At 41.9% G+C, this 27283-nt stretch overlaps 1 protein-coding gene across 13 annotated transcripts in view; it reads left to right on the top strand.

Annotated features, from left to right (window-relative positions):
- Positions 1-27283, top strand: part of DOCK3 (dedicator of cytokinesis 3) — a 184564-nt gene that overhangs the window by 133466 nt on the left and 23815 nt on the right. For 9 of the 13 annotated variants that reach the window (XM_050312961.1, XM_050312962.1, XM_050312969.1 and 6 more), the window contains 16 exons: positions 82-209; positions 1158-1304; positions 3300-3398; positions 5527-5621; positions 7086-7161; positions 7850-7950; positions 8212-8270; positions 10568-10716; positions 12969-13054; positions 14882-14908; positions 15028-15123; positions 16607-16667; positions 17159-17252; positions 17916-18064; positions 22566-22652; positions 24238-24342. In XM_050312961.1, coding sequence (XP_050168918.1) covers positions 82-209; positions 1158-1304; positions 3300-3398; positions 5527-5621; positions 7086-7161; positions 7850-7950; positions 8212-8270; positions 10568-10716; positions 12969-13054; positions 14882-14908; positions 15028-15123; positions 16607-16667; positions 17159-17252; positions 17916-18064; positions 22566-22652; positions 24238-24342 — 1559 coding nt within the window. The remainder of the gene's footprint in view (positions 1-81; positions 210-1157; positions 1305-3299; positions 3399-5526; positions 5622-7085; positions 7162-7849; positions 7951-8211; positions 8271-10567; positions 10717-12968; positions 13055-14881; positions 14909-15027; positions 15124-16606; positions 16668-17158; positions 17253-17915; positions 18065-22565; positions 22653-24237; positions 24343-27283) is intronic. The other 4 variants (XM_050312963.1, XM_050312967.1, XM_050312974.1 and 1 more) reach the window with 2 other exon arrangements.

Here is a 27283-nt window from a genome sequence, read left to right on the forward strand (position 1 = left end):
AGAATCTTGTCTAAACCATCCACTGTAATTGTTTATTAATATTTTTTTTCCTTAAATTGGAAATTATTTTCCTTCTCTCAGAGTCCCGGCGCATCCTGTTACCTGTGGTTCTTCACCACATTCACCTCCACCTACGACAGCAGAAGGAGCTACTTATCTGCTCTGGGATCCTCAGTAGTATCTTCTCCATAATCAAGACCAGTTCTTTGGTAAATCTGCTGCTTGATTTTTTATTTTTTTTTAATTGCACCACTGATTTAGTAAAATGAAGACTGAGAGATTTTTGTAGGTTAATACAGGTTTTTCGAAGAAACTTTTAAAAACAAAATTCTGCTAACTGTCAGCAGGAGAACATCTAAAATGGGGGTCTGGGTCTGTGTGTGTGACTCAGAGCATTCTGATTACACAGTGTTCTTGCTCTTAGGAGGGGAAAAACGCATTCGCATTCACCAGGTTTGACACTGTTTAATTTTCTTCATCCAAGCCCAGAACTTGGATGTCAGTGGGGTTTAAAAGCTCTACACAGCTCGAGGACTTGTAGTTCTGCAAGAGACAGTAACTAGCACTTTGTGATTCACATTAAGAGAATACTCTGAAATTATCCAATCAATGAGATCCCACTTAGTTCTGGAAATTGCTGCTGAGTTTAAAGACCCAGCTTTGATGGTCATAATACTCTGATCTCAAAAGGGAACCAGATCATTTAAAGCAATGCTCACAAAGAGGGGGTGGGGAAGCTTCCCCACCTGACTCCAAAGTAGGAAGCTCATGGTGCTAAATATAATTTCAATGTGTATTTCCAATTCCAAGTCGTGGTTCTGTGTGAAAGGAATGAGATGGAAGGTATGGAAATAAGCTAAACTAATACTGCCTTGGAATTAAAGTTCCTGAACATAATTTCATCCCGTTGTGGTTCTAGACCTTTGATTGTAGATTTACCTTAATGGCTGTGACCATGAATGTTTCCATCTGAGACTGTCAAGGGAACACACAGAACAACAGGAGCTGGTACCAGTGAGGACTTTGATTGCACTTTGAACCTCTGTTGTGGAGCTCTATCCAAATGAGGTTGTGGTATGGCCGACTCAGCAGAATTGTCTTTGCCATTTCCATTGTCTCCAGTTTCTAACTGTGTGTTTGCTCACCACTTGCTGTAGGAGGGAGATGTCGTGGAGGAGGTTGAGATGATGGTGGAGAGCCTCCTGGACGTGCTTTTACAAACCCTGCTTACAATCATGAGTAAATCGCAGTCTCAGGAGGCGGTAAGAGGGCAGCGCTGCCCGCAGTGCACAGCAGAAATCACTGTTAGTAACTAACAATCAGTTTCTATTTCCTGCTTCTCTAACCTCTGGTTCAGTCCCTCACCACCACTGGCACCTCATCATCATCTCTGCTGCATGAACACCCAAGGCTTTGGCTCTTTCCCTTGATAAGCCCCAAACCCACTCCTTCCTCTGTACACTAGTGAGGGCTGCAGGAAGCAGTGGAGCTGAGGAACATTTTGTGCCTTTCCAGGTTATTTTCTTGTTTGTCTTTGCAGCTGTGATTGAGAGTTATTAATTAAAACTTTAGGCCTTGGGGAGCTGCCTCAGGCTTCACCCAAGGGTAGATGAGTGTGAGGCTGTGACTCCCAAGACTGAGAATATGATAATGGTCAGTGATTGTCCCTCTGCTAAAACACCCTGGAGAGCTTCTGTCCAGGGCCACAGAGTATTTATTTATTATATTTTTTCCAAAGAAATTAAGAGAAATTAAGAGATCCTAAGTCAAGTGAGCTGTTGAGCTTGGTGGGGAAAGAGGGAGTGTCCAGGCTGTGTCCAGGCTGCCAGCATAAGCCACAGGGAAGAAATATTTCTTTGCCATGCAAAGAAAGAGAAGAAAAGGAATAGAATTTTGCCATTCAGGTTTCTTCTTTTCTGGATTTGTGCCCTTTTCTATTCTAGCCTATTTAGGTCTATTTTTGCTTGTCAGAGTCTCTAATGCAGCTTTTGCACAGTGTGGGATGTTGAGCTGCTGTTCAGAACATCCTTTTTTTAGACTTGCTTTTTTGTCAAGTGGCTGAAGCCTCATTGGTGCTGCTGGGGGCAGGTGTGCACCAAGGTAACCTCTCACACAAGGTTGTATCTCCCCTTGTCAGCCCAGATAACGAGCTGGTCTTTGATACAGGACGAGAACGGTGCTGCCTTGCAAATGGCCAGTAACCTCTCAGCCTACCTTTGCCCCTGCCATTTGACTCACTGTTTATCACGTGCCACCTCGGAGAGAAAAGCACACCTTTCTTCCTCGGGAAGTTCAGCCCTGTAAAGTTTACTGGGACAACCTATGTGAAAACTTCTGGGTAGGGAAAAAAAAAAAGAATGGGCAGTCCCACGTCTAAAATCCCCTTGTATTTGTTCCTCAATTTACACATTGCAGCACAGTGATACGTGGATTCTTACTGGATACTGCTCAGAATGTAGTTTGTGTATTTTCCAAATTAGTTGCTCGTTGTTGCAGAAAAGAACAGTGTCGTGCAAGGGTCTGGCAGTCAAAACACCCAGTACTGATGTTCTTGGCAGTGCCTTGCTTGTTCTCTTGGACAGATTGCTTAACTTCTCTGTGCTTTGCTTTCAGATTTGTAAAATGGGGGAGCTCCTCTTTGGAAAACACTTTGGGATGCTGTGGTAACTGGTTAGGGGGCATCTACTTTGCAGGGCAGAAATGTAATTGTAGCTCAGCTTATCCAAACTGTTCTTGGGGTATCTGACTGCAATCCTGTCAGTACTGCAGCTATGACAGCACAGAACTTGGTGAACACTAATAAGCCATATATTTACAAGATTGCAGACACCTTCTGTAGCCCAGCATGATCCCAAGCTGTCACTGCTACACTGGTCTGAGTGTCTGAGCCAATTAGTCCCAATAATTCTGGTATGGCATGAGCTGCAGTCACACCTCTGACAGACACTGGTTATTAAGTCCCTGAGAAAGGTGATTGTCAAAACCTGCATGCTTGGAGAGCGATTCGTTCCTGTCTGTATTAATAATTTAAAATTATTGTTCATGAGACTGCAACATTTATTAAAAACCCTTTAAAACTGCCATCTGTGGAGGAGCCTCTGAGAGGTGTATTCCTGTGTATTAACAGTAACTCAGGAACTGTTAACCTGCAGTACTTTTAATCTCTGCATGACAGCTCTCCCCTCACAGGCATTGGGGCCATTTCAGACCCCTCCCTTTATCCCTTCCCCCGGGTTAAGTTGTTTATTTAGGACATTTCGAGATTGTCTGAATCAAAGAGTTTCTCGTTTGGTCAACAGGGAGAATATGTCTCCTGCCTTTTATCTCTGCTCCGTCAGATGTCAGACACTCACTTCCAGCACTTACTGGACAACTTCCAAAGCAAGGATGAACTGAAGGTACACCAGGAGATGATGTTTGTAGGGCGATTCCCTCCGAATGGGAGAGCAGAGGGGAATCTCTCCAGCACCACTCGCTCTGCTGATCATTCCCAGCCACTGGCACTCTGTTCAGGGATCTTCCTTTCGCTTTTATAATCAGAGATGTTTTGTTGCAAAAAAAACATTTAAGACCACAGGGCACTGAATTAGCTTTATAACAGCAAATAAAGTCCCAAGATAGATGTTCGACAGAAAGGATATCGTAACTGTACCATCTAAAACACACTCAGAGGAACAGGGGTTTTTTAATCCTGTGAATGTGAAGTCAGTTGTTGTAAAGCATTTTACTAGATGTTCAATATGCATTGGAGCTTTCTTAAAAAGAGCATTGATTTTATGCCAGAAGAGAATTTCAAGCCTTTTGGGGGATACAAATGTCTCTAGCAGATGAAATCTTTTTTGAGAAAGCAGTAACCTTAGCACTCCACTTGCTGCACCCTTCTTTGTGAACATTTACTTAAATTAAGGCTCTCCAGGAACAGCAGGGGTTGGGGAGGGGTGCAAACCTTGCTGGTGGCTTTTTGCCTCTGACATTTTGGAATGGCACATCTCACAAAAGCAGAAACCTTTTACCTCAGCTTCCATTGGGAGGAGGAGTATCTCCAATGACAACCTGTTTAAAAGACAGAATAATCTTATAAATAAAGACAAGCTTTTATATAAAATGCTTTTGGTTAGCATGGCACTCACTAAAATATACACAATAAGAACAATGTGATGTGGCAGGAACTTCTGTTGCCTTAAGAAATGAAATGGAGAAACAGTGAGGAGTCCTTTCTGAACAGATTTTCAGCTTCTAAATGTGTGCATACAGAGAGGCTGAATAAATCAGGGAGATGAATTTGGGTTGATAAAATTCTTATTTTTAGATTGCAGGGATCAGTGTACCTGAAGTTGATAGTTGTCTGAGATTACTACCTTTCTGGTGACTTTCAAATGGTTCACAGGATAATGATTTGGGAAATTAATTCCTATGAAATTCCTATATATTTTAAAAGCTATTTTAACTATATGTCTTATGTTCTTACGTCAGACTCACGAAAAAGGTCACTGAACTGAAATTTGTCTTTACACCCATAAGAACAAACACTGTTGTATCTCTGATAATCTGAGGGTGTATTCCAGGAGAGGAACAAAGGCTGAAGATTTTATATCTAATTTTTTTTTCAGCTCTCAGTTGACCTAATAAAATATATTGCCTTTTTTTTCCATTCAAAGATTGCTATAATAATATTTTCAGTACTTTTTCTGGCATGGAAAGGTATTATGTTCACTTATCACTATTACACAAAGAGCAAAATAAGGCCAGAAGTCAAGGACCTTCTAATGCTTTGCTCTGTGCTCAGTTACACCAGGATATTAATCACACACCCCACAGAAACCCTGGGCAGTTACTTTCTGTGCCATCATCATTTTATGTGGAAGTAAACCAATAAAATCATAATTTGCAAAACCTGGGCACGTTCAATCCTCACTGTTGTTCTGTACAGACACAGAGGGGCAGGCAGTCAAAAGCCAGAAATGTCTTCAGGTTTGGGGATTTTTTTGGAAAGCAGATATTCACCTGAATGTGTTCAAGAGCTCTTTGCTGCTGCATGTTGCCAGAAATGGGGTTTTCAGTTACTATTTTAAAAAGAGTGTGTAGGAGTTTTATTGGGCTTGGGTGTGTGGTTTGTTCTCGAATTTGTGACGTAAGTGCTAAGAGATTTGGACAGATGAATTAATTAAATGAATGCATAAATAAGTGATCATGAGTCCAGTATATTTGAAAATAGCTGCAAACTGACACTGGAACCCTGGGTGATAATGTGAGAAGTCATATACAACTATGCATATAAAGAAGATTTTCATCTTACTGCAGAAGTTAAGATTTAAAAGAAGTTGCAACTTGTTCAGTACATATTAGATGCAAACAAAAGGAGTAGAGCCATATCCAAAAATGCATTGCTTCCATTTTGCAGGTGAATGGCCTTGCAACACAAAGCTCAAGTGGAGCACACTTAGCTAAAGTGTCTTTCTTGTAGTCAAGAAAATAGATTAATCTGCAGCTGCTGGGGATGTTTAAGGTTTTTTCCCTGTGTGACAGGAGTTCCTCCTGAAGATTTTCTGTGTGTTTCGGAACCTGATGAAGATGAGTGTCTTTCCTCGAGACTGGATGGTGATGAGGTTGCTCACCAGCAAGTAAGTAGAGAAGCAGGTACAATGTTGTTGACATTCTGTAGCAGAATTTGGGCAGTTACAACCTGTGATGCTGTGTTTCAGCAGGCTGGGATCAAGACAGGAATTCTCTAGTGCTCATCCTCATTCTGCTGTTATTTTAACACTCTGGACCAACCCTCTGTATTTGTTCTGTTTGTTAAACTCTCCCAGAATTCACAGACATCAAAGAGTTGGAAGCCAAAGATGAGGGAGCTGCCCTGAGGGTGAGGGGCACAGTGGCTCCCACACCACAGGGCAAGGACCAAGGGCTGCTAACAGGCCTCTCCCTCCCCTGCTCAGGGAGTCAGATTGAACATCTGTGCCTTCCTATAAACATCACCCATAAACCCAGCTGGGGGGAGGACTCAGGGGTTTTGGAAGGGGAGGAGCAGAGCCCAGCGCTGGCACCAAAGCGTTCCATACAGAGATCCTTCTCAGTGCAGTTGTTTTCTGCCACTGGAATGCTTCAGTTTGTCTCAGTTTGCTTGTGAGGGGTTAAGCTCTGTGCTGTTTGGATTGGCAGCAGTGCTGAACGCAGGGTGGCTGCAATTATTTAGTAGTTTCCTTCGCTGGACTGGCTGTGGAATTACCCCTGACTGAAAGACAACCGGGGGTTCCCATTACAAGGGAACACCCTGGGAGTGTTCCTGAGGGCTCCCTGCCCAGCTGAGCTGAGTGCTCTGTGAGTCCACCCTGCTAATGAGAGGTGAAAGGAGCTCATTTCAGGATTTCAAGCGTGAAGATTCAGTGAAGTTCTGTAGGAAAAGAAAAATCCATCTGAAAGAGCAGCTCCCTCAGATGCTGCAGGTTATCTGTTCCTTTTGGTGTTATTTTGCCACAAACCTTTACACTCACAGGTGTATTCAGAAGTGCTGCTGGAGTATTGCTTGCACGTGAATGGGATGTGCTCACTCCTTTGATACTATTGTTGCCTTATCTACCTGGTATTTATTAATTCCTGAATTTATCACGTGCCTTGATTGCCTTTCACTAAAGTGTATTTAGCCATCAGCCTTGACTTGAATGTGAGGCCAGATAAAGGACCATTGTATAGTGAAGAACAAAGATAGCTCCAACTTTTTGAGTTGCTCTTCTCTGGGGAAAAAAATAAATCTTTCTGTTTAAAATAGGAAGACAAGGAGTGTCTTCTTCCATTTCATTGGAGGTCATAGGCCCAGCCATGCAAAATAGACAGGATTTTGAATGCTCCTGGGTGAATTTCAAAAGCTACAATAATGGTGAAGGTTCTTAATCTTGTATCACTTAATACAAACTGTTCATTAAAACACAGAAAGAAAGGTGATTTCTGTGCAAATCTCACTGTGATTACACAAAGAACACTCATCTCTGTGCCTAAAGTTAAATCAGCACCACCAACCACTGTAACACGTTGTACTCCAGATTCAGATGTTCTTTTTGTTTTCTTCTCTTTGTTTCTGCCTGCAGTATCATCGTTACAACAGTGCAGTACCTGTCCTCTGCCCTGCACAAGAATTTCACTGAGACAGATTTCGATTTTAAAGTAAGGATTGATTCTCAGAAAACACTCTGACATCTTTTTAAACCAGCAGCAATAAAGGAGCAAGAGCTGCTGTCTGCATTAGCTGATTGTATTTGCAGCATTTCTGTGGGTGTCTGTGAGGAAGATGACCTGATAAAGGACAGGGCTGGGAATCTGCTGTGGAGTGGAGGGGAAGCAGAACAGATACAATGTGAGATCAAATCAGGGAAAGTGAGCCCTTTGTGAAGGAGACAACTGTCCCCATAAGCAGTGGAGCTAATGGCATGTGCTGTCTTCCAGGCTGATGGAATGTAAACTCAGGCAATGCTCTTCCTGAAGGTGGGGTATTAATGGTCTTCCTCTCCCAAGGGTTTCTCGTTCTGGCTGCTGACAAAAGAGAAGGGGAGGAACAAGGGATCTCAGACAGTGTTGTCCCTATGTGAGGTAGCTGAAGATGGGCAGCAGGTCAGTGTTAGGAGGGCAAAGCTGCCAGACATGTCCCTGGGGACACGTGCACACAGTAGGGCTCAAGTTTTTTAAGTTAATAGGTTTTAAATAATCCATTGGTATCCTTAAGAGTTTAGTATCTCCATTGTAAGAGACACAGTGATTAAGTGTTGATTACAAAAAGGAGCATATGTCTTTCTACTCTTGTTTAAAGCTTAGTCTTTGGAGTGTGAATGTTATAAAATCCTTTCCCTTGTCACAGGTCTGGAACTCTTATTTCAGCCTGGCAGTTTTGTTTATAAACCAGCCAAGTCTCCAACTAGAGAGTGCCACACCAGCCAAGAGGAAGAAGATTCTGGATAAGTAAGGACATGTTTTGCTGGGTCCCCACCTCAAAAAAGAGATTTCTTTTTCTGTGATTTATTATGTTGCTTGGGAGTGGAAGTGCCTGGGAAATAAATAAGTAGATCTCCTAATTCAGTGTTCAGTCAGGTGGTTTGGTATTCTTATGTTGACATAAATGTGAACTGAATGTGTTTTTAACAAGTGGATTATTAGTTTTTTTCACATCATTGCTTTGCCAGCTTTTGTTGCATGGGCAGTTGTGTCTCTCTCCTCTTTCAGGTACGGTGACATGAGAGTGATGATGGCCTATGAGCTGTTCAGCATGTGGCAGAACCTGGGTATGTCTCTCCTCCTCTGACCTGACAACCAAAGCCAAAGAAGCCCCCACTTCTGTTGGATTTTCTTTTCTTCTTGTGGCATTACAAAACACTTTGTTTCTCTGAAGAGGTGTAAAAGAAGGAAGCACTTCTCTTCTCCCACCAAAACCCTCCTGCACTGTCCATCATACTATTTATTGGAAATAATTCATTCTTAGGAATTTGAATGCTTTCTCCTCACATGTGACAGTGGCAGGGTTTGGTTGTTTTGACACATCAGTGACAGATTTGATGTATTTGCAAATATAAAATCTCTTTGGCTGTGCTGCAGTCGTGTTCATATGCAGATGCACTGTTAACTCTGACTTTTCTCTGACCGTGGCTGTTAAGCAGGAATTTAATTTTTCGCAGCTATAACCAACTTTATAATTTTTTAGATGATTCAAAATTACAGACCCACAGAATCATTTAGGTTGGAAAAGACATTTAAGGTCATCAAGTCCAACCATTAACCCAGCACTGCTGAGCCCACCACTGAGCCATAGCTGTGTGTTTGGTAATACAGCCCAGCAGGGGCATACAGTAAAGCTGCTTTTGTGGTGTCTTCAGGTATTTAGTATGCATAACAAACTCTGTGTTACTACTTTAAGAATTAAAAAAAAACCAAAAAACAAACCAAACAAAACAGAAAACCCAACCTAAAACCTACAAGAGCCCTGCCCACAATAATGCAACATTTGTGCTGAATTTTCTGCAATTCATTTGACTTTCTCCTAGATATCTGGATTAAGAAATTAAACATGTTACAAAATGAGAAAAATTTATATCTCTCCACAGGTCTCAAAAGGTAAATGGAAGTTTTTCACCTGGGACTGGCACTTTTAGAAGTGTGCTGAGGCAGTCTTGGTTTGGGTAATTTAGGATTTGGAAAGGTCAAATAACAACTGAACTGAATCAGAGCAAGTCCAGCTGGGCCAGTATCCTGTCTCCATCAGGGACCAAAAGGAATACCTGTGGAAATGTTTGAGAAGGAAGCATACAGTATTCTAGAGCAAAATAGCAAAATGTCTGCTGATAGAGATCACAAATACAAAGAACAGGTGAATCATTAAGAGGGCAAAAGAAATGGTACAATTCAAAATGGATAACTTAATAATGTGGCTGCAATATATTAAAAAAGCCAGGAATGAACATTTTATGTGCAGGAATGCAGGTAGGATGCTGTTCAAGAAAACAAAGACTACAAATGTATCATGCTGGTAGTCAGCTGAAGGGGAGCTGCCTGTGAAATGCCACAGGTAAAACACACACTGTAATCTTTGAGAAAGTCTGCAGGAATCTTGAGTAAGAGAAGAGAAACCACATTAGTGCCACAGGTTTTTTGTAAGTGTACTTGATTCTAGATGAGTTTGCCCAGTCCTGCCTTCTACAGCTTAAGGAAACAACCAAACAAAAAGAAAGCCAACCCACAAGGAAGGCAAGTTGGGCAGAGTTGAAGCAACAACCAGGAAGAAGACTCTGAAAGCAAGAAAATGTCTTATGCTGTGGTGATGAATAAGCCTGGTCTGTCTTGCACAGCTGAGATGATCCAGCCAGAGCTGGTCAGAGTTCCAAAGCATCTGTGTGGGAACAGAAGATCCCAGATAACTCCAGGATAACAGAGATCCAGTAGCCAGGAAGTGATGCTGCACAAACTCAACTGAGAGGAGAGAAGCTGGTTTTAGACATGTGGATACAGATATTTGTCACTGCATGCTGTTCCAAATGTGGCTCTTTTGAGCTTCTGCCTGTGACTGTGCAGTGAGGTGGCACAGAAGAGGCTGTCAGCAAAATGCCTCGGGATTCTGTTGGAGCAGCAATTCCACTTGGTCTCAAGTCTGTTGGGAAATTGGAACTGCCACAGCACCAAAGGATGAAGAGCTCTGTAGTTCTTTGAAATCTAAATGTGTTCTATTAACTACCATTGTTCTCACCAGCCCTTTCAAAATCCTCTTCATGAATCAGAAGTATCCCTGGCCTCTTTTCCCCCAGTTAGTATGTTTTAGTTGGGTTGTATCTGACAATTTGAATTCCTTTGCAAGTAAAATGCACTGACAATTCTTGCTGAAGGCTTTCTCAGTGAAATTAAAAATGCTCTTAGAGACTTCACAAGGTGTAAAGCAAATACAGATTTTTCATTCCTTTCAGGAAAAGAATGTTTGGTTTTGTAATGCTCATGCCTACTACTTTGTACATGTCATTATTGCAGGGCCTCTCTGTTTTCTTAGTGGCAGATAACAAAGGCTTTTATTTAATGACATTTGCTTTGTGTTGTACAGGTGAGCACAAGATTCACTTTATTCCGGGAATGATTGGCCCCTTCCTCGGTGTTACACTTGTGCCACAACCAGAAGTCCGGAATATCATGATCCCCATCTTCCACGACATGATGGACTGGGAGCAGAGGAAGAATGGCAACTTCAAACAGGTGAAGGCACTTCCCAAGCATTCCCAATATTCCTTTTTTTTGCTCTGTCTGTCTGCAGTGTCCAGCTGGAAGCAGGGACTTTGTATTTGTTGACCTGTTTCTGATTGTGAAGATGTTGCCAAGTAAATATCTATAAAACCAGAAAATTTGAAACATCATTCACAAAACTATTACAAGACTCCCAAGATTGTTTAACCAGTGCACTTTATAGCAAACTGAACTGAAGATGGGGAAGAGGAAGGACGTGCTCAGCACATCAGAGATGGGCAGAGGGGGAATTGTTGTGAGTGCTGGGTTGTCACTGCTCCCACTGGTTTCACTTAGATTATTAGTCAGCCATTAAATGGGCCAGACTGAGAACCAAAAATGGAGATGTGAGGTTCAGCCAGTGTTTTTGAAAACAGTGATCTCTGCTTCTCTGTCTCCGATTTCCAGCTAGGAAGTGGTGTTGTATAATTAGATCATTTTACCGTGCTTTGAAACAGACTTTGGAGCTGTATTTATTTTGAGAAACTTCAGCAGCTCTCTTGGAAGGGTTAAGTCCAGTGACAGCTCTGCAGCTTCCACCTGCTGTGAGCTGTGATTGCAAATCAGGGAGAGAAATCTTCATCATTCTGTTTCCCAGCTGTGGTCAGAGAACTGCTTAAATTTTCCACTGCAAAACAGATCCTGAAATGCAAAGCACTGATAATGAAGGAGTGGCTTAGACTGGATCCTCAGATGACAGTGTTTCATTGTCATTGTGCTGGGGCATGTATCTGCAGAGAAGTGCTCTGAAGTAGTAAATCATCATTAAATTATCATGATTCATGTGATTAATTATTATTCACACAGTCATTAAAATGCCAGATCTAATCTATCATTCCAGGAGAATAGCAGACCTTTCCCATAACCTGATCTATTAAAGGCTGTGTGGAAAAGGAGCTTCTGTTTTTATTCCTCTTCAACTCCCTTGATTGCTACTGTTGTTATTATTTACTACTATTATTATTGCAGTTGCATTTGATCATGGTCCTCTTTTAACAACAGAACAGTCCCTGCTCTGGCATTTACAGTTACAGGCACCTACAATCATCTTCAAGTTTCTGGACCTGTTTATATTTTCTGTATCAAGATGAACTCTTCATAATCTTCATTTAATTCTTATACTCATTAATGTATTCTGAACTACAGCTCCAAGAATATTTCCTAAATTACCTGTGGAGCAAATTTCCACACTTATTTTATGAAGCATAACTTTCTACGGTTAAAGATGGAATAGTCATCTGTATTACTAAGAATGAAATAAACAGTCAAATAGCACAAGACATAATAAACCCCATTAACAATGTCTGCTTTCCAGTACAATCCTGGATAGCTGGACACAGGAATTACTGATTTCTGTCAAGTCATTGTAGATCACAAGCAAAGGGAGGGTTTTTTAATTGCGAGCTTCTCTTCACCTTTTGAATGCTCAGCTGGTTGTCAGAAAATATAAAAACCCCTGGAAATTAATTTTCAAGCCTTTTTCATTTTCTTCAGTAGCTCATGTTTTAACAAGGTTGATTTTCAGCAAGGCTGGGTAACAATGCAGTCTGAGTCAGGGATGAACTCTGGGCTCCCTTTAATGATTTCAGCAGCAAGAGCACCAGCTCCATTTGTGTGCCACTGGGTGAATTGCTTTTCCTTCTCATCTTTATTTCTTTTGCAATTTGCCAGCTGAAAAACAGAGAGAAGCTCAAACTATGCTTGTCTTTAAATAAAAACAAGCCATATTCCTGCAAATGGTTTCAACCTTTGGGAACCTCTGTCTTCATTTGTACTGAAAGGGTTTTTTCTGCAACATTTCCCAGACTACTTGAAATTGTTTTGTTTAATGTTAGATACATTGATTTCTGCACTTTAATCAATTTTATGAGAATATCTGATATCAAACTTGATAATAGGATGTATTAGATTTAGGGTGGGAATTAATATGTATTCAAAACACTTCTAAAAGAAGAGAAACACAGTAATGCTGCTGTGGCCCTTTATGTAAGTGTGAAAAGCAAATGTGTCTTGTAGTCATAGAGAGGCTTGACAAAAGGGGGGTTAATCAACAAATAATCTTACAATATAACGATACCTGGATGGGAAATCAGTTACTCCCAGCAGAAGCAGCACAGCAGCCCAGTGGTGATGGACAGTGAGCTGTGGGACAGGATGCAGTTTTCCTGGGGTACTGGTTCACTGCAGGTGTGTCTGAGTGACTGATTCGATCCCTTTTCCTGCAGGTGGAAGCCGAGTTGATCGATAAGCTGGACAGCCTGGTGTCTGAAGGAAAAGGTGATGAGAACTACAGGGAACTCTTCAGCCTGCTGTAAGCTCTGCCACTCTCTGCTCCTCTGTTTGCAGGGCCAGTGAGTCACAGCACTGAGCTGTCAACCCCAGCACTGATCTCTGGAGAGGGCAGCAAAGGGCCCCCAGCAGGTCTTCATGGCAGGGCTCAGGGAAGTAGAAATGCATCACTTACATCAATTACAGTTCTGAAACGAATATAAACCCCCTAAATTCTTTGTGTTCTTTCTGTGACATCTAAGATCAGGCTGCACAGGTAAGTAGTTATCATCCTCCTATCAAAGGCTGATTTGCTAGAGGAGCAGTGCCCTTGTTTCTCCACAGCAGTAAAGGAAATCCTGGCCTCAGGGTCCTTTAGAGATACAGTGCACTGCAAGTCAGGCCTTGGTGGAGCAAAGGACATTTTCCTCATCCTTTTCTTTTGCTTCTTCCAGTTTTTGAAGGCCACGTTTTGGTTGGTTCAACAGTTGCAGGTTGTTTCCCCCAGAGTCCATCGTGACACTGTATTTCCACTCCCCTTCACACCAACAGTTTGTACCCACCAGGATAAACTTGCAGACTGTATGTCTGACTTTACACTTAGTTATCTTTGAGTCCTGATCTGTCTCAATGTTTCATTTCCAGTGATCCTGGTTCATTTCAAAAGGACTCACTTTGACAGTCCAGAGCAGTTAACCCAAATCTGTTAACATTCCAGTGAGCAGAGGATCATTAGCAGGATTTTAGCCATATATTCCAGACAGTTTTCTGTGCCCCCCAATAGCACACTGGCTGTTTGAGGCAGGAACTTCTGTTTTGCCAGAACCAGTACTTGTGTTTTTGAATTTGCAGTTGCACATTCATTCATTTCAAGCTAGATAATGCTGCCCTTCCTATGTGCTTATCCTCAGGGAGTGTGTAAATGTATTCAGTTTGGATTTGTGTATGGTCAGCCCTGGCAAGCCTGGGACCTTATGAGTACAGATAACACAAGGCTATTTCAGGGATAAAGAAAAGAAAATATCGATTATTTTTTTTTAATTCACTTCCAAGAGGAACAGTGTGCAGTTCCAGTTGAAGACATTTGTTACCTGAAATGTTAAGAATTCAAGGGCTGTAGCTTGTTACTTATTTTTAGGTGATGGTGACAGGATGTATTACCAAGAAACACAGCCTGGAATTCCAGCAACCTGTTAGTTTATATTTACCACTAAGTGTTCTGAGAACAAGGTGAGAAAACAATTTGAGGAAACAATTTGACAAATTAATCAATGCTGTGTGAAAAAAACAGTTGAGCCTGAATTCTACTGTCTCAACTACACTGGTGAAAAGGGAGCTGGCTGCCTGGCTGGAAATCATCCAGTACAGAAGAGTTTGCCTGACACCCAAGAGAGCTTCTTTCCTAGAAGTGGAGAGTTCTTTGACTGGTAATCCAGTTTCAGGAAACCAACATTTAAATTTCCTTTTTTTCTTCACTTTTTAAATATAATTTTCAGTGTTTTAGCCTTCTCTCATCCCTCACAGCTCTCTCCCTGAGATGGGTGCTTGCTGTATTGTCTAATTTGTTAGGCAGGAACAGGTTGTCTTTATTTCCAGTTTAATTAAATTTTGATTCAGGGTTGGTTGGTTAGGGTTAGAGATGAAAGTTTACAGAGGGATGAGCAAAGAAGAGGTATTTGCAGTAGGTTTAGACTCCTTTCCAATTTCTGACTGCTGTTACCAGTGTTTAGGCTACAGGTAATAATGTGGGAATCAAGTCTTGCTGTGAGTGTTCCTCTTTTCTGTCTTTTAAATGGCAATGTGAGGATATTTTTCCTTCCCCTGTCAATTCTGTAATTTCCTTGTCTTTGCTTCACGCTGCCTGGAGTAGAACCCAACTCTTTGGGCCTTATCCCAGGTAAGATGGTAATTCTGTGCATTTTTTTATGAGGGAGAAACCAAGTTGCCTGAAGCAGCCTGCATGCACTGTGCCATTCCCCTGGAAGCCTCACCTGCTGTCTTTCCATCTCCAAACAGTTTGCTGGAGAAGATTGAGCAGGAAACTTGGCGGGAGACAGGAATCTCTTTTGTTACATCAGTTACTCGGCTCATGGAGCGTCTGCTGGACTACAGGTACTGGCACCACCAGTAATGGATCTGAGCATAAGCTTGGGAAGACTTAGGACCGAATTCCTGCAGGGAATATTTTTAATCTCTAGTTTTGTACTAAAGTTTGTTCAGGTTGCTAAAACACGAATTCCGTCCGTCATTGAAACGATCTCGCCCAATTCAGCAAAACAGATGCTAAATGCAGGAATGATCTCCAAAGCCTTGGTGACCCAAGGGTGCTGGATGCTCCTCCAGGAATGCAGGGTGGAGAACTCCATCTGTGGGAAGTCTGCCATGTCAGCTGGTGACTCCTGGGCAAGATTCCTCCATAAGCTGGGCAGCCTTCATTTAGTTTTGGACTGAAGTTTGCAGGCCTGGCGTGTCAATGCAGCTGAGCTTTGACTCAGTTACCACAAAGAATTTTAACTTCAGATAGATATAAACACAAGAGAGCTTTTATGCAATAACAGACAAATTGAGCCTATATAGAACTGGCCCAGATATTTCTATCTTTAGCCTACTGACAGGAGTTCAAATAGATTTTTCTGCTGCTGCTGCTGCTCATTAGAGGTGAAAACCCTGGGACTAGGCTGGGTCTTCTGCTGTCCCAAATCCTTTCCTGTGCTTTTTAGTTTGCTCTTTTCATTATCCCCACCACTTTGATCCAATCTCCTGGTTTTTTTCCTGACAACAACCACTCGACTGTGCACAACCAGGTTTTGGAGACACACTGAAAGGGAAAGAAGGGGAGCTGGTCTCGGGTTTTTCTAAATGAAATTTGCTGTCAACACAACATTGATATGCATTTTCATGCTTAATTGATTTTTAATACACAGCAAATTTTTTTTCATTCCTGGAACAAAACAGGGCACTGCATTGGAATTTGGAAATACCCAGGCTTGGAGTCCAACTGCCAGTTAGTAGTAGCAGTTCTCAAGACAGTTTGCTGTGTCGTTGCTTTAAAAATCAAGTCTCTTGTACTGCTTGAATAGAAATAATTTCTAAAATATTCCAGAATCTAAATTTTGTTGTATAACTTACCTATGAACACATTAGAAATCCAGTCTATCCAGTCTAAATCCTTCAGGTTGTGTCTCTCAGTGTGCCACACCGCAGTGGTAGCTGCACTTTTGGAGTTATTATTTATTTAGTCCCTTTGGCTGGGACTAGAACGTTTACATCTGGATAAGAAGAATTTCTCATTGTTATAGTAGATCTTGCATTCAGATTATTTTTGGCCAGTATTCACTGATTTTTGTTCAGATTCTTGTAAGAAAGGAAGGAGCAGTCATTTCAGGGGCTTGTTCTCAGGTACAAACATGTAAGAGAATGCTCAGTTCTCACATCATTTAAGTCATGAAATGGAAAGTTCTCTTGGAGGAACTTTATAAGATGAAGAATATGAGTAACTGTGATCCAGGGAAACTGGAGGACAAGATAACTTCACATTTGTTTTAAAAGGACAGTTTTTGCAGATGTTTGTTTCAACACTGCTCTGCTTTCTTAGGGACTGTATGAAAGGAGACGAAACAGAGAACAAGAAAATCGGCTGCACTGTTAATCTTATGGTAAAGATGTTCCCCTTTTCTCTTTGTGATACTGTGCAGTGTTTTTGAAACTGGGTTGGGAGAGTTTGGAATGGGAATCTGTGTCAGGCAAATGTAGCTTCAGAATCCAAGCACTGGGATGACAGAACAGAACGAACAGAATTGTGAGGTTCCCCTGGAGGTCTCTGGTCCAACTCACTGTTTAAAACGGGGCCAAATAGGTCAGGCTCCTCAGGGCCTTGTCCAGCTGAGCTCTGCATGTCCCTGTGACAAGTTCTACAACCTCTCACACCTTTTCTTTCAGCTTTTTACTACCTTCACTTTAAAAAAAAAAAATCATGACACAAGAAAATCAGTGGGTTAGATCAGCGTGAATGTGAAAAGAATTATTTTCTTTTCAATTAATAATATATTCTCTTTCCAAGAGCTCTACACACACACAGATGCTGCTGATTGTCCTGAGTGAAGGAAGAGTCTCAATTAGGGTAACAGCTCTCTCTCCTCCTCCCCAGAATTTCTATAAGTCCGAGATCAACAAGGAGGAGATGTACATCCGCTACATCCACAAGCTGTGTGACATGCACCTGCAGGCTGAGAACTACACAGGTGAGCAAGACTCGTCTGGAGTCTGCCTGAAATCCTGATGACGTTTCTTTACTCTCCCAGGGTTGTGTAATGTCTCATTCATTCTCCTGGAAAAGATCTGTATGAATCAGTTATGGCAGTTGGGAAGGGAAGGAGCTGAGGTGCAGTTCCTTCTCTCAAGTGAAATACTGTTTATGCCACACAAGCACGTGACTGTTCCATTATACTCCACATTTTATATTAAAGTGTTCTGTGAGGAAGACTGATCAAAAAAATCACAGCAGTGGAATCAAATTTAGGGGAAGATTAACAAAACTGCCATTATATTATCATATGCTGTATTTCCATATTGGAGTGTTGAGGGAGCACTTAGAGAGTGTAGGGACTCTAATTCTGTGTTGTCCAAGCTGGTTACATATCTGAACACCTGGCTGTGCATTTAAATCAAGTGGTAAAAAGAAACTCGACAGATTTGTACCTAAAAATCGAGTTCATAGGAAACAGCTTTGTGCTGCTATTTTAAGTAATTGAATCATTTAATGATCCTCTAAGACTTTGATTTTTTTCCTCACATTGTAGATCAAAAATCACAGACTATTTAAGAAGCAGGTCTGTGACCTTTCAGTACAGGCTGTGTTTATTTGCTGTCATTGATTCAATGTTCCGTAATTGCCTTTCCAACAGAGGCTGCATTTACTTTGCTTTTGTACTGTGAGTTGCTCCAGTGGGAGGACAGACCTCTGAGAGAGTTCCTGCATTATCCATCTCAGTCAGAGTGGCAACGTAAGGAAGGTCTGTGCCGTAAGATTATCCATTACTTCAACAAAGGGAAGGTATGCCAACTTCTTCTCTCTTCCAGCAGCTTCCTTCCCTATTCCTGACTGACTTAGGGCTTGCAAGCCATCATCTCAGTTCAGTAGTCTGGAAATAAATTTGTATGCAAGGGTTTTATAACTTGATAAATTGCTTCTTGGCTCTCAGGGCAAAAAAAAATTGCCAGTGAGAAAAGGGATGTGGGTATTTCGTGATGGCATTTGGAATGGTGTGGGGAGGCCAACAGGGCAAACACCAAAACATTTTGTACCTGTAACCAAGCCTAGGATCAGCTGATGTGGCAGAATGCCAATTCCTCAGCTTTTGAGAGGTGGGATTGCATTTTGTAGCTGTCTGTGCAAACTGCTGTGCTGTGACTCGCTTTAGGTTAACCTACGCAAGGAAATGACAGGCAAAGCACTGTAGGAGTCCCTTTAGTAAAAAAGATTTAAGTCTTTTCAGAGTCACTGTTATTTTAAAGTGATTTCCAATTAAAATGCAGTTCCATCCACTGCACAAGTAGAAAATCAATCCATTTCAATTTCACATATTCAGTGTGGATTTTCTACAGTTAATTATATTTTATTTCAATTACTGCAGAGGTAGAAATTTCAGTCCCTTGTGTTGTGGCGTTTTGGGAACATTTCAAAGGTGAACCTTAGAAGTGATATCATCTGTTAGAGTATTTTCAAATTTTCCCCTTCTCTAGGAAAATTCCTACAACTTATATTATTGGGAGATAACATCTGTATGTTTGCCTCAGGGTTGGTTTTGCCTGTGATGGCAATGACAGTGGCATTAAATAAAAATGTGAGTTGGTTCGTACGGGGCTGCCATTCCAGAGAATTCTTTCTTAGCCCTGATAGTGGAGAGTTGCACAGGCATTTTCTACAGAACCTGCAAGAGGAAGTCAGAGTCCTGCGTGAAGGAAGAAATGGCCTATTTATGAGGAAGTGATTAATTAAAATTGTGTGTGTGTGTGTGTGTGCCAGAATTGTTCTTTTGTAATAACAGTGCATATGGTTCTCTCTTCCATTTCAGAATTTTTCAGGGTTTTCCAGACTGCACTTAAAAAGAAATTACTGACTTGTGCAAATACTGCAGTACTGTACTGTCTGACTAGACAAAGATGATCTAGAGAGTGTGGACAGCAAGTGAGCCTGTATTGTCAACAGAAACAGGGAATCCATATACACACTGAAGGGGAGTAAAAACTTGACAGATGTAATTAGGCTATAAAACTCCTAATAGATTATAGAGTGTGAACCTCTTGAGGTTTTTTCCCTACTGGATGTTTTTGGAATTACTTGACTTTGTGTTTTAATCCTCCTTTATTACAAATGGTAGCTGAATGATTAAATAATCCACTTGAGCAGTGTGCATGTCACTCACACTGTGGAAGTGAAAGGCTGAGAAGCCAAATCCTTCTTTTCAGCCCTCTTCCTGTTGCTTTGTGACAGGGAACAGCTCAGGGAATGGAAGGAACTTGCCTCCCTCAACTTGTGTCTGAGTTTGTTCCTGCACTGCCCTGTCATGGCCCCTCAGGTCCTGCCGAGCGGGATTTGTTCTCGTGCCCTCACTTGCATTTCCAGTTAAAGTCTCATGCTGTTCCTGGCCTCTTCCACCAACTGAGGGGGTCAAGGCAGTAGCAAAAGGGTGTAAAAGTTCTGCATTTGTTAGGAGGAATATTTTCTCAGCTCAGCAGTGGGGGGAGAACTGGCCACAAGACTGTCTGGTGGCGTGGCCCATGGCAGTGGGTGCAGAGCTGAGGGGCTCCCACTCTCAGTCCTGGCAGCAGCAGCCCCGTGCTGGGAAGGAACAGGGTGTTCCAAAGCCCTTTTTAGCCTTCACTGCTCCTGTGCCCCTTCCTGCTGATTTCTGCCATGCTTTGAATTGGTTTATGGCTCAGCTGGCAGCGTCTGCAAGAGCATAACTTGAAATGAAGGTATTTTTAATTCACAGTTCCGATTTTGTCTGTTCAAACTCAAGGTTTTCAAGTTGAAGACTGTGAACAGAACAGTTTGAACCCAGCTGATCACGCTTCTGCACAGCAATAGCTTGAAAACTGCCCAGCCCTCCTCTGTCCAGTGCACTGCCAGATTTTATTAATTAACAACTCTGAGCAGCTCCCATCCCAGCACTGCTGTGTGTCCTCCTTAGCACCAGCCAGGTGCTCAGCTCAGAGCTGATGGTGCCGTAGGAGAAACTGCAGTAAATGTCCCATGGATGTGCCTTACAAGTACCAAAGAACAAGCAAACAGATCTGAGGTCAGCAAAGCAGAAAGCAGTACTGAGGGGAATTAACAGTGGAGACATTAGGAAGTTATTTGAAGAGGGAAGTGACACACAGAGCACATGGAATTACATATTCCATTTCTGTGCTGTGAAGATGCTACTGATGAACATCACAGATTTTAGAACTGAGGCTCCCGGTGACTTGGATATGCATTCATTTCTTTTCCTCTTAAATATCTGCAGTCTTTTCCCTCCAAGAAGTTACCTGTCTATTGTGTTTCTTTACTTCTCTAACTCATCTTTTATCAGCAGAACTCAGCTAGCACAGTGGAGTTTCTCAGGGTGGAAACCTCACTGAAACAGAGCCTGAGTTAGGATGACAGGAATGGTATCCAGGTACACGGAGAAGAGGTGGTATAAAGAGGAATTAGATGTGGTTACATGTTGCTCATTTAATTGACATCAGAAAAGGAGCGTGAAAAGGTTCCATCTCTCAGATGACCCCAAGGGAAGACAGCCAGTGAGCTTTCTGCTGCTGTCCAGAAGGCAGAGTAGAGAATTAGGTAGGCTTTAGCCACAGCATCCCATGTGGAAGTGAGACTGCTCACAGTCTGGGAAAAAAACCATTTATTCCTGGCCAGATGTTTCAGGAGAGACTTTTCCATCCTTTCAAGTCAACATAGATGAGCTGAGGACTGCAAATCTATGTAAAATATCTCTGTGAAGAATGGTCAAACTGTAAAAAAATGCAGTGGTGTTTGGGTTTGCAAATTTAAACACTTAATTGGTTGATGTTGTTGATCCCAATTCAGGGGATCAGTTTGCGTGTCGTGGGTTTTGACATCCCATGGCAAAAATTCCTGTTAATTTGAGATCACAAATACCTCAGTAACATTCTAAGTAGTCAGGTAACTGCTCTTTCAGTTCCTTTCCTGTTGTATGTATTGTACTGATCTAAATAAATCTCAGGCCTCCCATCCTCTCAAACTGCTAACGCTGTCAGAACATCCAAATTGATTCTGAAAGAATTTTTTATTTAGCAAGTTCTTATGGAAGTTTTTGTAATTAACTGAAGCTAAAGAGTTGTCAGATCATTATTTTTGTCTTTTTAATTCTTACAAATATCCCTTCTTTTAATAAAAAAGTTCTTACACTTGCTGGTTGTGCTGTTCAGATAAAAAAAGCTTTCCTGGTAGTAAGGATGACAGAACAGACACTACAAATGTGTGCTTAAAGGGAAACACTCTGAAGTATTTCATACACTAAAACAGTGTAGAGATTCACTTTTTTAAGTTTCTGTAACCAGAAAACTATTTCCATATTCAGTGCTAATATTTTGCATAAATGCTGTTAATTACTGTTATCAGTAATTTACAATATTGTATTAATATTCTTAAACCTGAAGGTGGTAGTTTAACTCACACATTAATTTTGTTTTCACTACAGCAGGGTCCCAGTTAAAACAAGTGGCAAGTTAGCCCAGTAATGAATAATAAAAATTAATCCAGTAAAGGCTCAACTGAGACCTTGGTGTTCTAAATAAGTATGGTAAGAAAGAGCCACTCCCCAAAAGGCTTCCTGTGCAGGTAAAAGGTGATGGAAGAGGACCTTTCAGTGTAAAATGAGCACTCCAAAAAGCCAAGTGAGGTAACAGGGGAGTCTTTCTCGCAGTGTGGGTGTGCCCAAAGTGGGTCTCTTGGCTCCTGACCTGTGGTGTGATGTGTGGTGTGCTAGGTTACTGGGTGAGACAGTGAGCTGAAGAAATGAGGGTTGCTTTGGGTTCTGAGGATGGATATTGCCCTGCAGTGATGCAGGGCTGTTCTGAGGGGGATTTGTCTCTGTGCTGGGTGTTTCCACTGCCTGACAGTTCGTGCTTTCAGTGAGAAGGAGCAGCCTGGGCAGGGGAGAGCGCTTTGCTGTGGAGCCAAGCCCTAACTCTGCACTCCAGCAAAGGAGCTGTTGGGGGTGGGTTGAAGGGGTGTCTAGCAAGAAGAAAAATTGTTAGTTTTATTACTTTCTCCAAATAAGTTCCCAGTCTCATAAATGAACTGTCAGAGCAAGCAGTGTGTGTGTATAATTTCCATGGAACATATGCTTCTGTTCCCATCTTTTAGAAGGAATTGATCCGATATTTAATGGAAATTGTTTCATTGCATTACATTTTCACATCTAATCTCTGCCATTTCATACCAGATGAATTCCCAAAATTGAGTTCCCATCATTCCTCTCAGCTGAGTGGCAATAACATTCTGTTTGCTGTGAGTGTGATTTGCTTTGGCTTCGCAGAGCTGGGAGTTTGGGATCCCGCTGTGCCGAGAACTGGCCATCCAGTATGAAAGTCTCTATGACTATCAGAGCCTCAGCTGGATCCGGGTAAGTAGCTGCACTTCCTTCCTTGCAGGCTCTTATATCATCCCCCAGAGAGTTCTGCCCTCCTGTCAGAACATTCTGAATTTAAAAAATAATCATATTCCCTTTAGAGCTCCATGCATTTCCAGTGGCTCCTTCACCATTCTGATGACTTTGTAGGTCCACTGAAATAATTCCTAAGTCTGGTAGCAGTAAAATCCTCTGGATATATGGAGACAGCATACATGCAGGAGATGGGCTTGCTATTGCAATTGCATATTTACCTATATTTTTGCATAAAATATCCTTTTTTTAATATATATTTCATTTTCATTCCAAAAAATATCAAGGACAGCTTGTCCCTCAGTGATATAAGATGGACAAGAAAGAAAGACCAGAGAAGGCAAATGTTTATGGCATCTATCAGTTTAGAAGAATCTGGTCCTCTGGTACAACCAAACACATGAGGAAATCAGGGCACATTTGCAGCATTGTGCTTTAATCAGAAAAAGTCAAAGTTCTGGTTGTTATTTAAAAGCTTTATGAATGTGAAAGCAGTTCATATCTCCTGTCCCCTGGGCTAGCATGCTTATATCCAAACTTGAGATTTATGCTGTGTGGATGTACTCTTATACACAGTGGTTTAAATTCTCTTTAAAAGTCAAATTTATTCTAATCTGAAGGTACTGGTGTAACAAGGTCTCATAAACTGCACTTCTGAAGAACGTGTTTTCTCCAAAGTGGCCCTCAGAAGAGCAGGGGTGACCAGCCTGGCTGTGCCTCTGTGTGCCATTCACACCATCACCTCATTCCTTTATGCTTCCTGCAATGATTTTGGGACCTTCCCCATTTTAGAGAAGGAGTTCAGGAGTGTGGGAACTGAGCACAAGCCCTGGGTGTGATACTCTGGGTGGGGTTCCCTGCAGTGAAGTGATGGTGTCAAAGGATTCCTCTCTTTAAGGAGCCGTCCTTTCACTGCAGTGCAGTTCCTGTGAGCCTTCCAGCTGAGGTTGGGTTTGGCAGCGGGTCTAGAAATCCCACTGCTGATATAAATGTTAGCACAGTGCCACAAAAGTAGGGATTGGAACTAGAGAAAAGTCCTTTCACTCTTTCCAACCCCCTTTTACCTCCATGTTAAACCTTCTGGTGCATGGAGCTGTAGAAGATTTAATTTTGTTTCATCCTTTTTTCATGCCCCTCAACTCAATTAAGGCAAACCCAATTGAACTGATGTAATTTTCCAGGCAGTGGTATGGATTTTGAGCTGTAGGAGAGAATAGGACACTGTGAGCCTGTGGATCTTAATCTCAGCTTTGCTATTAATTCTGCAGTGCAAAGAAAATAACATTCAAGACCTGTTCAATTTTAAATGAGATACAACAGAAAACGTTCATATGTTATCTCCCAAAATGTGAAATGAGTATGGTGATACTCTACTCTGTTCCACCACACAGACTGGTTTAATTAATAATTTTTATCTTTAACAGAATTTTGGTCTTTTCATGAAATACTGTGGGGTAAAAGAGTAATGGGATATTTTAATGAGTCTTGAGACTGTAATGTAGTGCAGCTTTAAGGGTCTGACAGCAGCTCTCCCCTTCCTCCACAGAAAATGGAAGCCACCTACTATGACAATATCATGGAACAGCAGCGCTTAGAGCCAGAGTTCTTCAGAGTTGGGTTTTATGGTCGGAAATTCCCATTTTTCCTGCGGGTAAGCCAGACTCACTTACACAAAGTGTGACAAAGTAGCTGTTAAGGCTTTGTATTTTTGTTTTGGAGATACTGTGTCTGCCACGCAGTTTATTTTCCACCCCTGCACTAGTGAAAACAGCTTTCTGGCTGAACTGGAGCATATGGTCCATTGGGAATGTTCCTGGGAGCAGAGATCAGAAATTTGACTCAGGCCTACGTGTATTTTCAACAATCTGCAGATGCAGCACAAATTGCCTCTATATTAAGCAAAATGCTGTATCGCAGCAATGTTGGGTCATTACTTAACTAATTTTCATCATCTCAAATTATCACGCTTTAAAAAGTCTCACATGACAGAATTTTAACCAGCCTGATGACTCCCATCCTATCTGCAAGCAAAAATTTCCTCTCTTTAACAGAAAGCCAAACAGCTCCTCTGGACACGTCCCTACTTGGAGTTTATTGTCTGCTGGTGTGTACAGCATCAGCTGGGGCTGCAATCCATCTTAAAAATAAAATTATCTTCTTTTCCTAATGAGGGATCAAACTTAAAATGGGTATTTGTTTATACCACGTCCTGTTGCTAGTTCAGAGAAAGGAAGGAATATAATCTGACAACTGCTCCAGGAGCTGCCTGAAAATTGATGGTAGATGCCATCGAGTGTGACAGCACAAGGTAACGTGAAGCTTTCAAGGACTGGAGGTGCATGGTTTGTGTTCTTTTTAAGGGAATGGTTTGACAAGAGGTGGCACCACTCAAGTTACACAGTATGAAGCCACACAGCCAAACCTTGAAAACTGAACTCTTAAAATTCCCTCTGATTATGAAGTCGTTTGGTTTTTTTAATTAGGATTTCAAGATTGGTGTTTAAGTACACTCTTCTAATGGAAACACGGGCAGGGCCAGTAAAGGCAAGATGGAATTAGTCATGGAGAGGAAAATACCAGTGGATAAAGGGTGACTTCATGTTATTTGAAGATGAACAGTGGCAGAATCAGAGAATCACTGAATCACTTAGGCTGGAAAAGACGTGAGATCACCGAGTCCAACCTGTGACCAATCACCACCGCATCAGCTAAACCAGAGCACTGAGTGCCACGTCCAGTCATTTCCTGAACATCTCCAGGGATGGGGACTCCCCCACCTCCCTGGGCAGCCTCTTCCCTTTCAGGGAAGAAGTTCTTCCTGATGTCCAGCCTGAACCTCCCCGGCACAGCTTGAGCCTGTTTTCTGTCACTTGCTAGCTGGGAGCAGAGCCTGACCCCCACCTGGCTACACCCTCCGTCCAGGCAGTTGTAGGGAGCAAGAAGGTCCCCCCTGAGCCACCTTCAGGGTAAACACCCCCAGCTCCCTCAGCTGCTCCTCACAGCACTCACAGTGCAGCAGCCTGGAGCAGTGCACAGCACCCTGCAGAGGATCCAAGGACAAGTGCTGCAGAGTGAAGCAGGATCTGCCCTTTCATGAAGACCTTCAGAGAAAACCCTCCATTTCTTTTTTTATATCCAACAACAGATGTTCCAGAAAACGAATGACAAAGTCATCATGGCACATGAGTGTTCCTAATGTCTGAAGTACTGCCAGTGACTGTAGCTTTCCTTTTTCAATTGTGAATCCTCAGTTGTATCTGGGACCCTCACGGCCGGTGTGTTTGCATGGCCAGCCCTGACTCTTTGTGCTGTAACAATGTGGAGCCATCACCAGCGAACAGGAGTGTATGTAATTATCATCCTTGTTCATTCTGCAATTATATTTGGTAGCAGTACTTCTGATAGCAAGATTACTAATGTAGCAATCTCATTAAAAGTCATCCTCCTCCTTTCTCTCCCTAATGATCCACAGAGCACACACAGTGCGGAGCATGGACTAAGCCCATTAGCAGTCACATCAGCATGGATCACACTGTAAAGAGATTGGAAGCAGCTATTCGAGAGAAGAAAAAGATTTACATGGATTTAAAATCTTCAAATGGATGTGGAAGTGATTTAAAGTGATCAAATAACTCCAAGCCCTTTTCTCGTTCATTTTTCTATTGCTGTATAGCTTAAGGCAGAAAATAACCACTTCTTTCTTGATTTTGAAGAGCCTTTGTCCAGAAAAGTCATTGTGCATGTTTCTGTGAATTCTGCATACATTTTCTAGCCTTCCTACATAAGTAAGTGAAAGCTAAATTAAAACTGTCCGTATCTTCCACCTACCAGAAGTTCAAGTAAGGCCTGACAAGCCACGTTTTGAGATCTTGTGTTGACATCTGTCTGAAAAGTCTATTAAATTTAGCTTTGAGGTGTTTCCAGGGCATTATTTTTAGAATCACAATAACCTTATTTATAGGCTTACAGTTTTCTAGATTGCTGCAATGAAAAGCTAAAACAGAGAATGCAGGAAGTATTATAAAGAGATTCACCTTCAAACGTGGCCTCACTCCAGATTTAATAATAGCTGCACAGTTTGAGCATTGCAGACCGAGCTGTCAAGCTCCATCATGCGATTCCTCTCCCCGTCCATTGGTTGCTGTGGCTGATGCACATGAAGTGACACATGTCACAGCCGGGACATGAGAGCTCTTCCAGAAGGGGAAAATGCAAAATCAGAGATAACTGAACTCCTTGGCTGTGTTTTGTGATTGGGTTTTGCAGCTTTCCTTTTGATTTTCCTACAAGATCAAGACCTGCTCGTCCACATCCCTTTTCCAGAACAATTAACAAAACATTCTTGCATAAACTGCAGCTTCTAAATGCAAGAAATAAAAGGGAGGAAAGTGTTGTGGTTTGTTAGATGCTTTGTTTTATGAAATAGCTCTCTGTACTTCTAGTTATTTTGTTATGTGTATGAGCTACCAGAATTAGAGAATTTGCCTGCTTTCATTGGTCTTGCACCAGGAGACATTAATACCAATCAAAATGGTGGGTTTTGAGGGTTAAGACACTGGAATACAATCTTTATGACACTGAGGACTTTAGAA

This window comes from Myiozetetes cayanensis, unplaced genomic scaffold (assembly GCF_022539395.1).
Source record: "Myiozetetes cayanensis isolate MyiCay16 unplaced genomic scaffold, myiCay2020 scf18, whole genome shotgun sequence".
NCBI classification, from domain to species: Eukaryota; Metazoa; Chordata; class Aves; order Passeriformes; family Tyrannidae; genus Myiozetetes; species Myiozetetes cayanensis.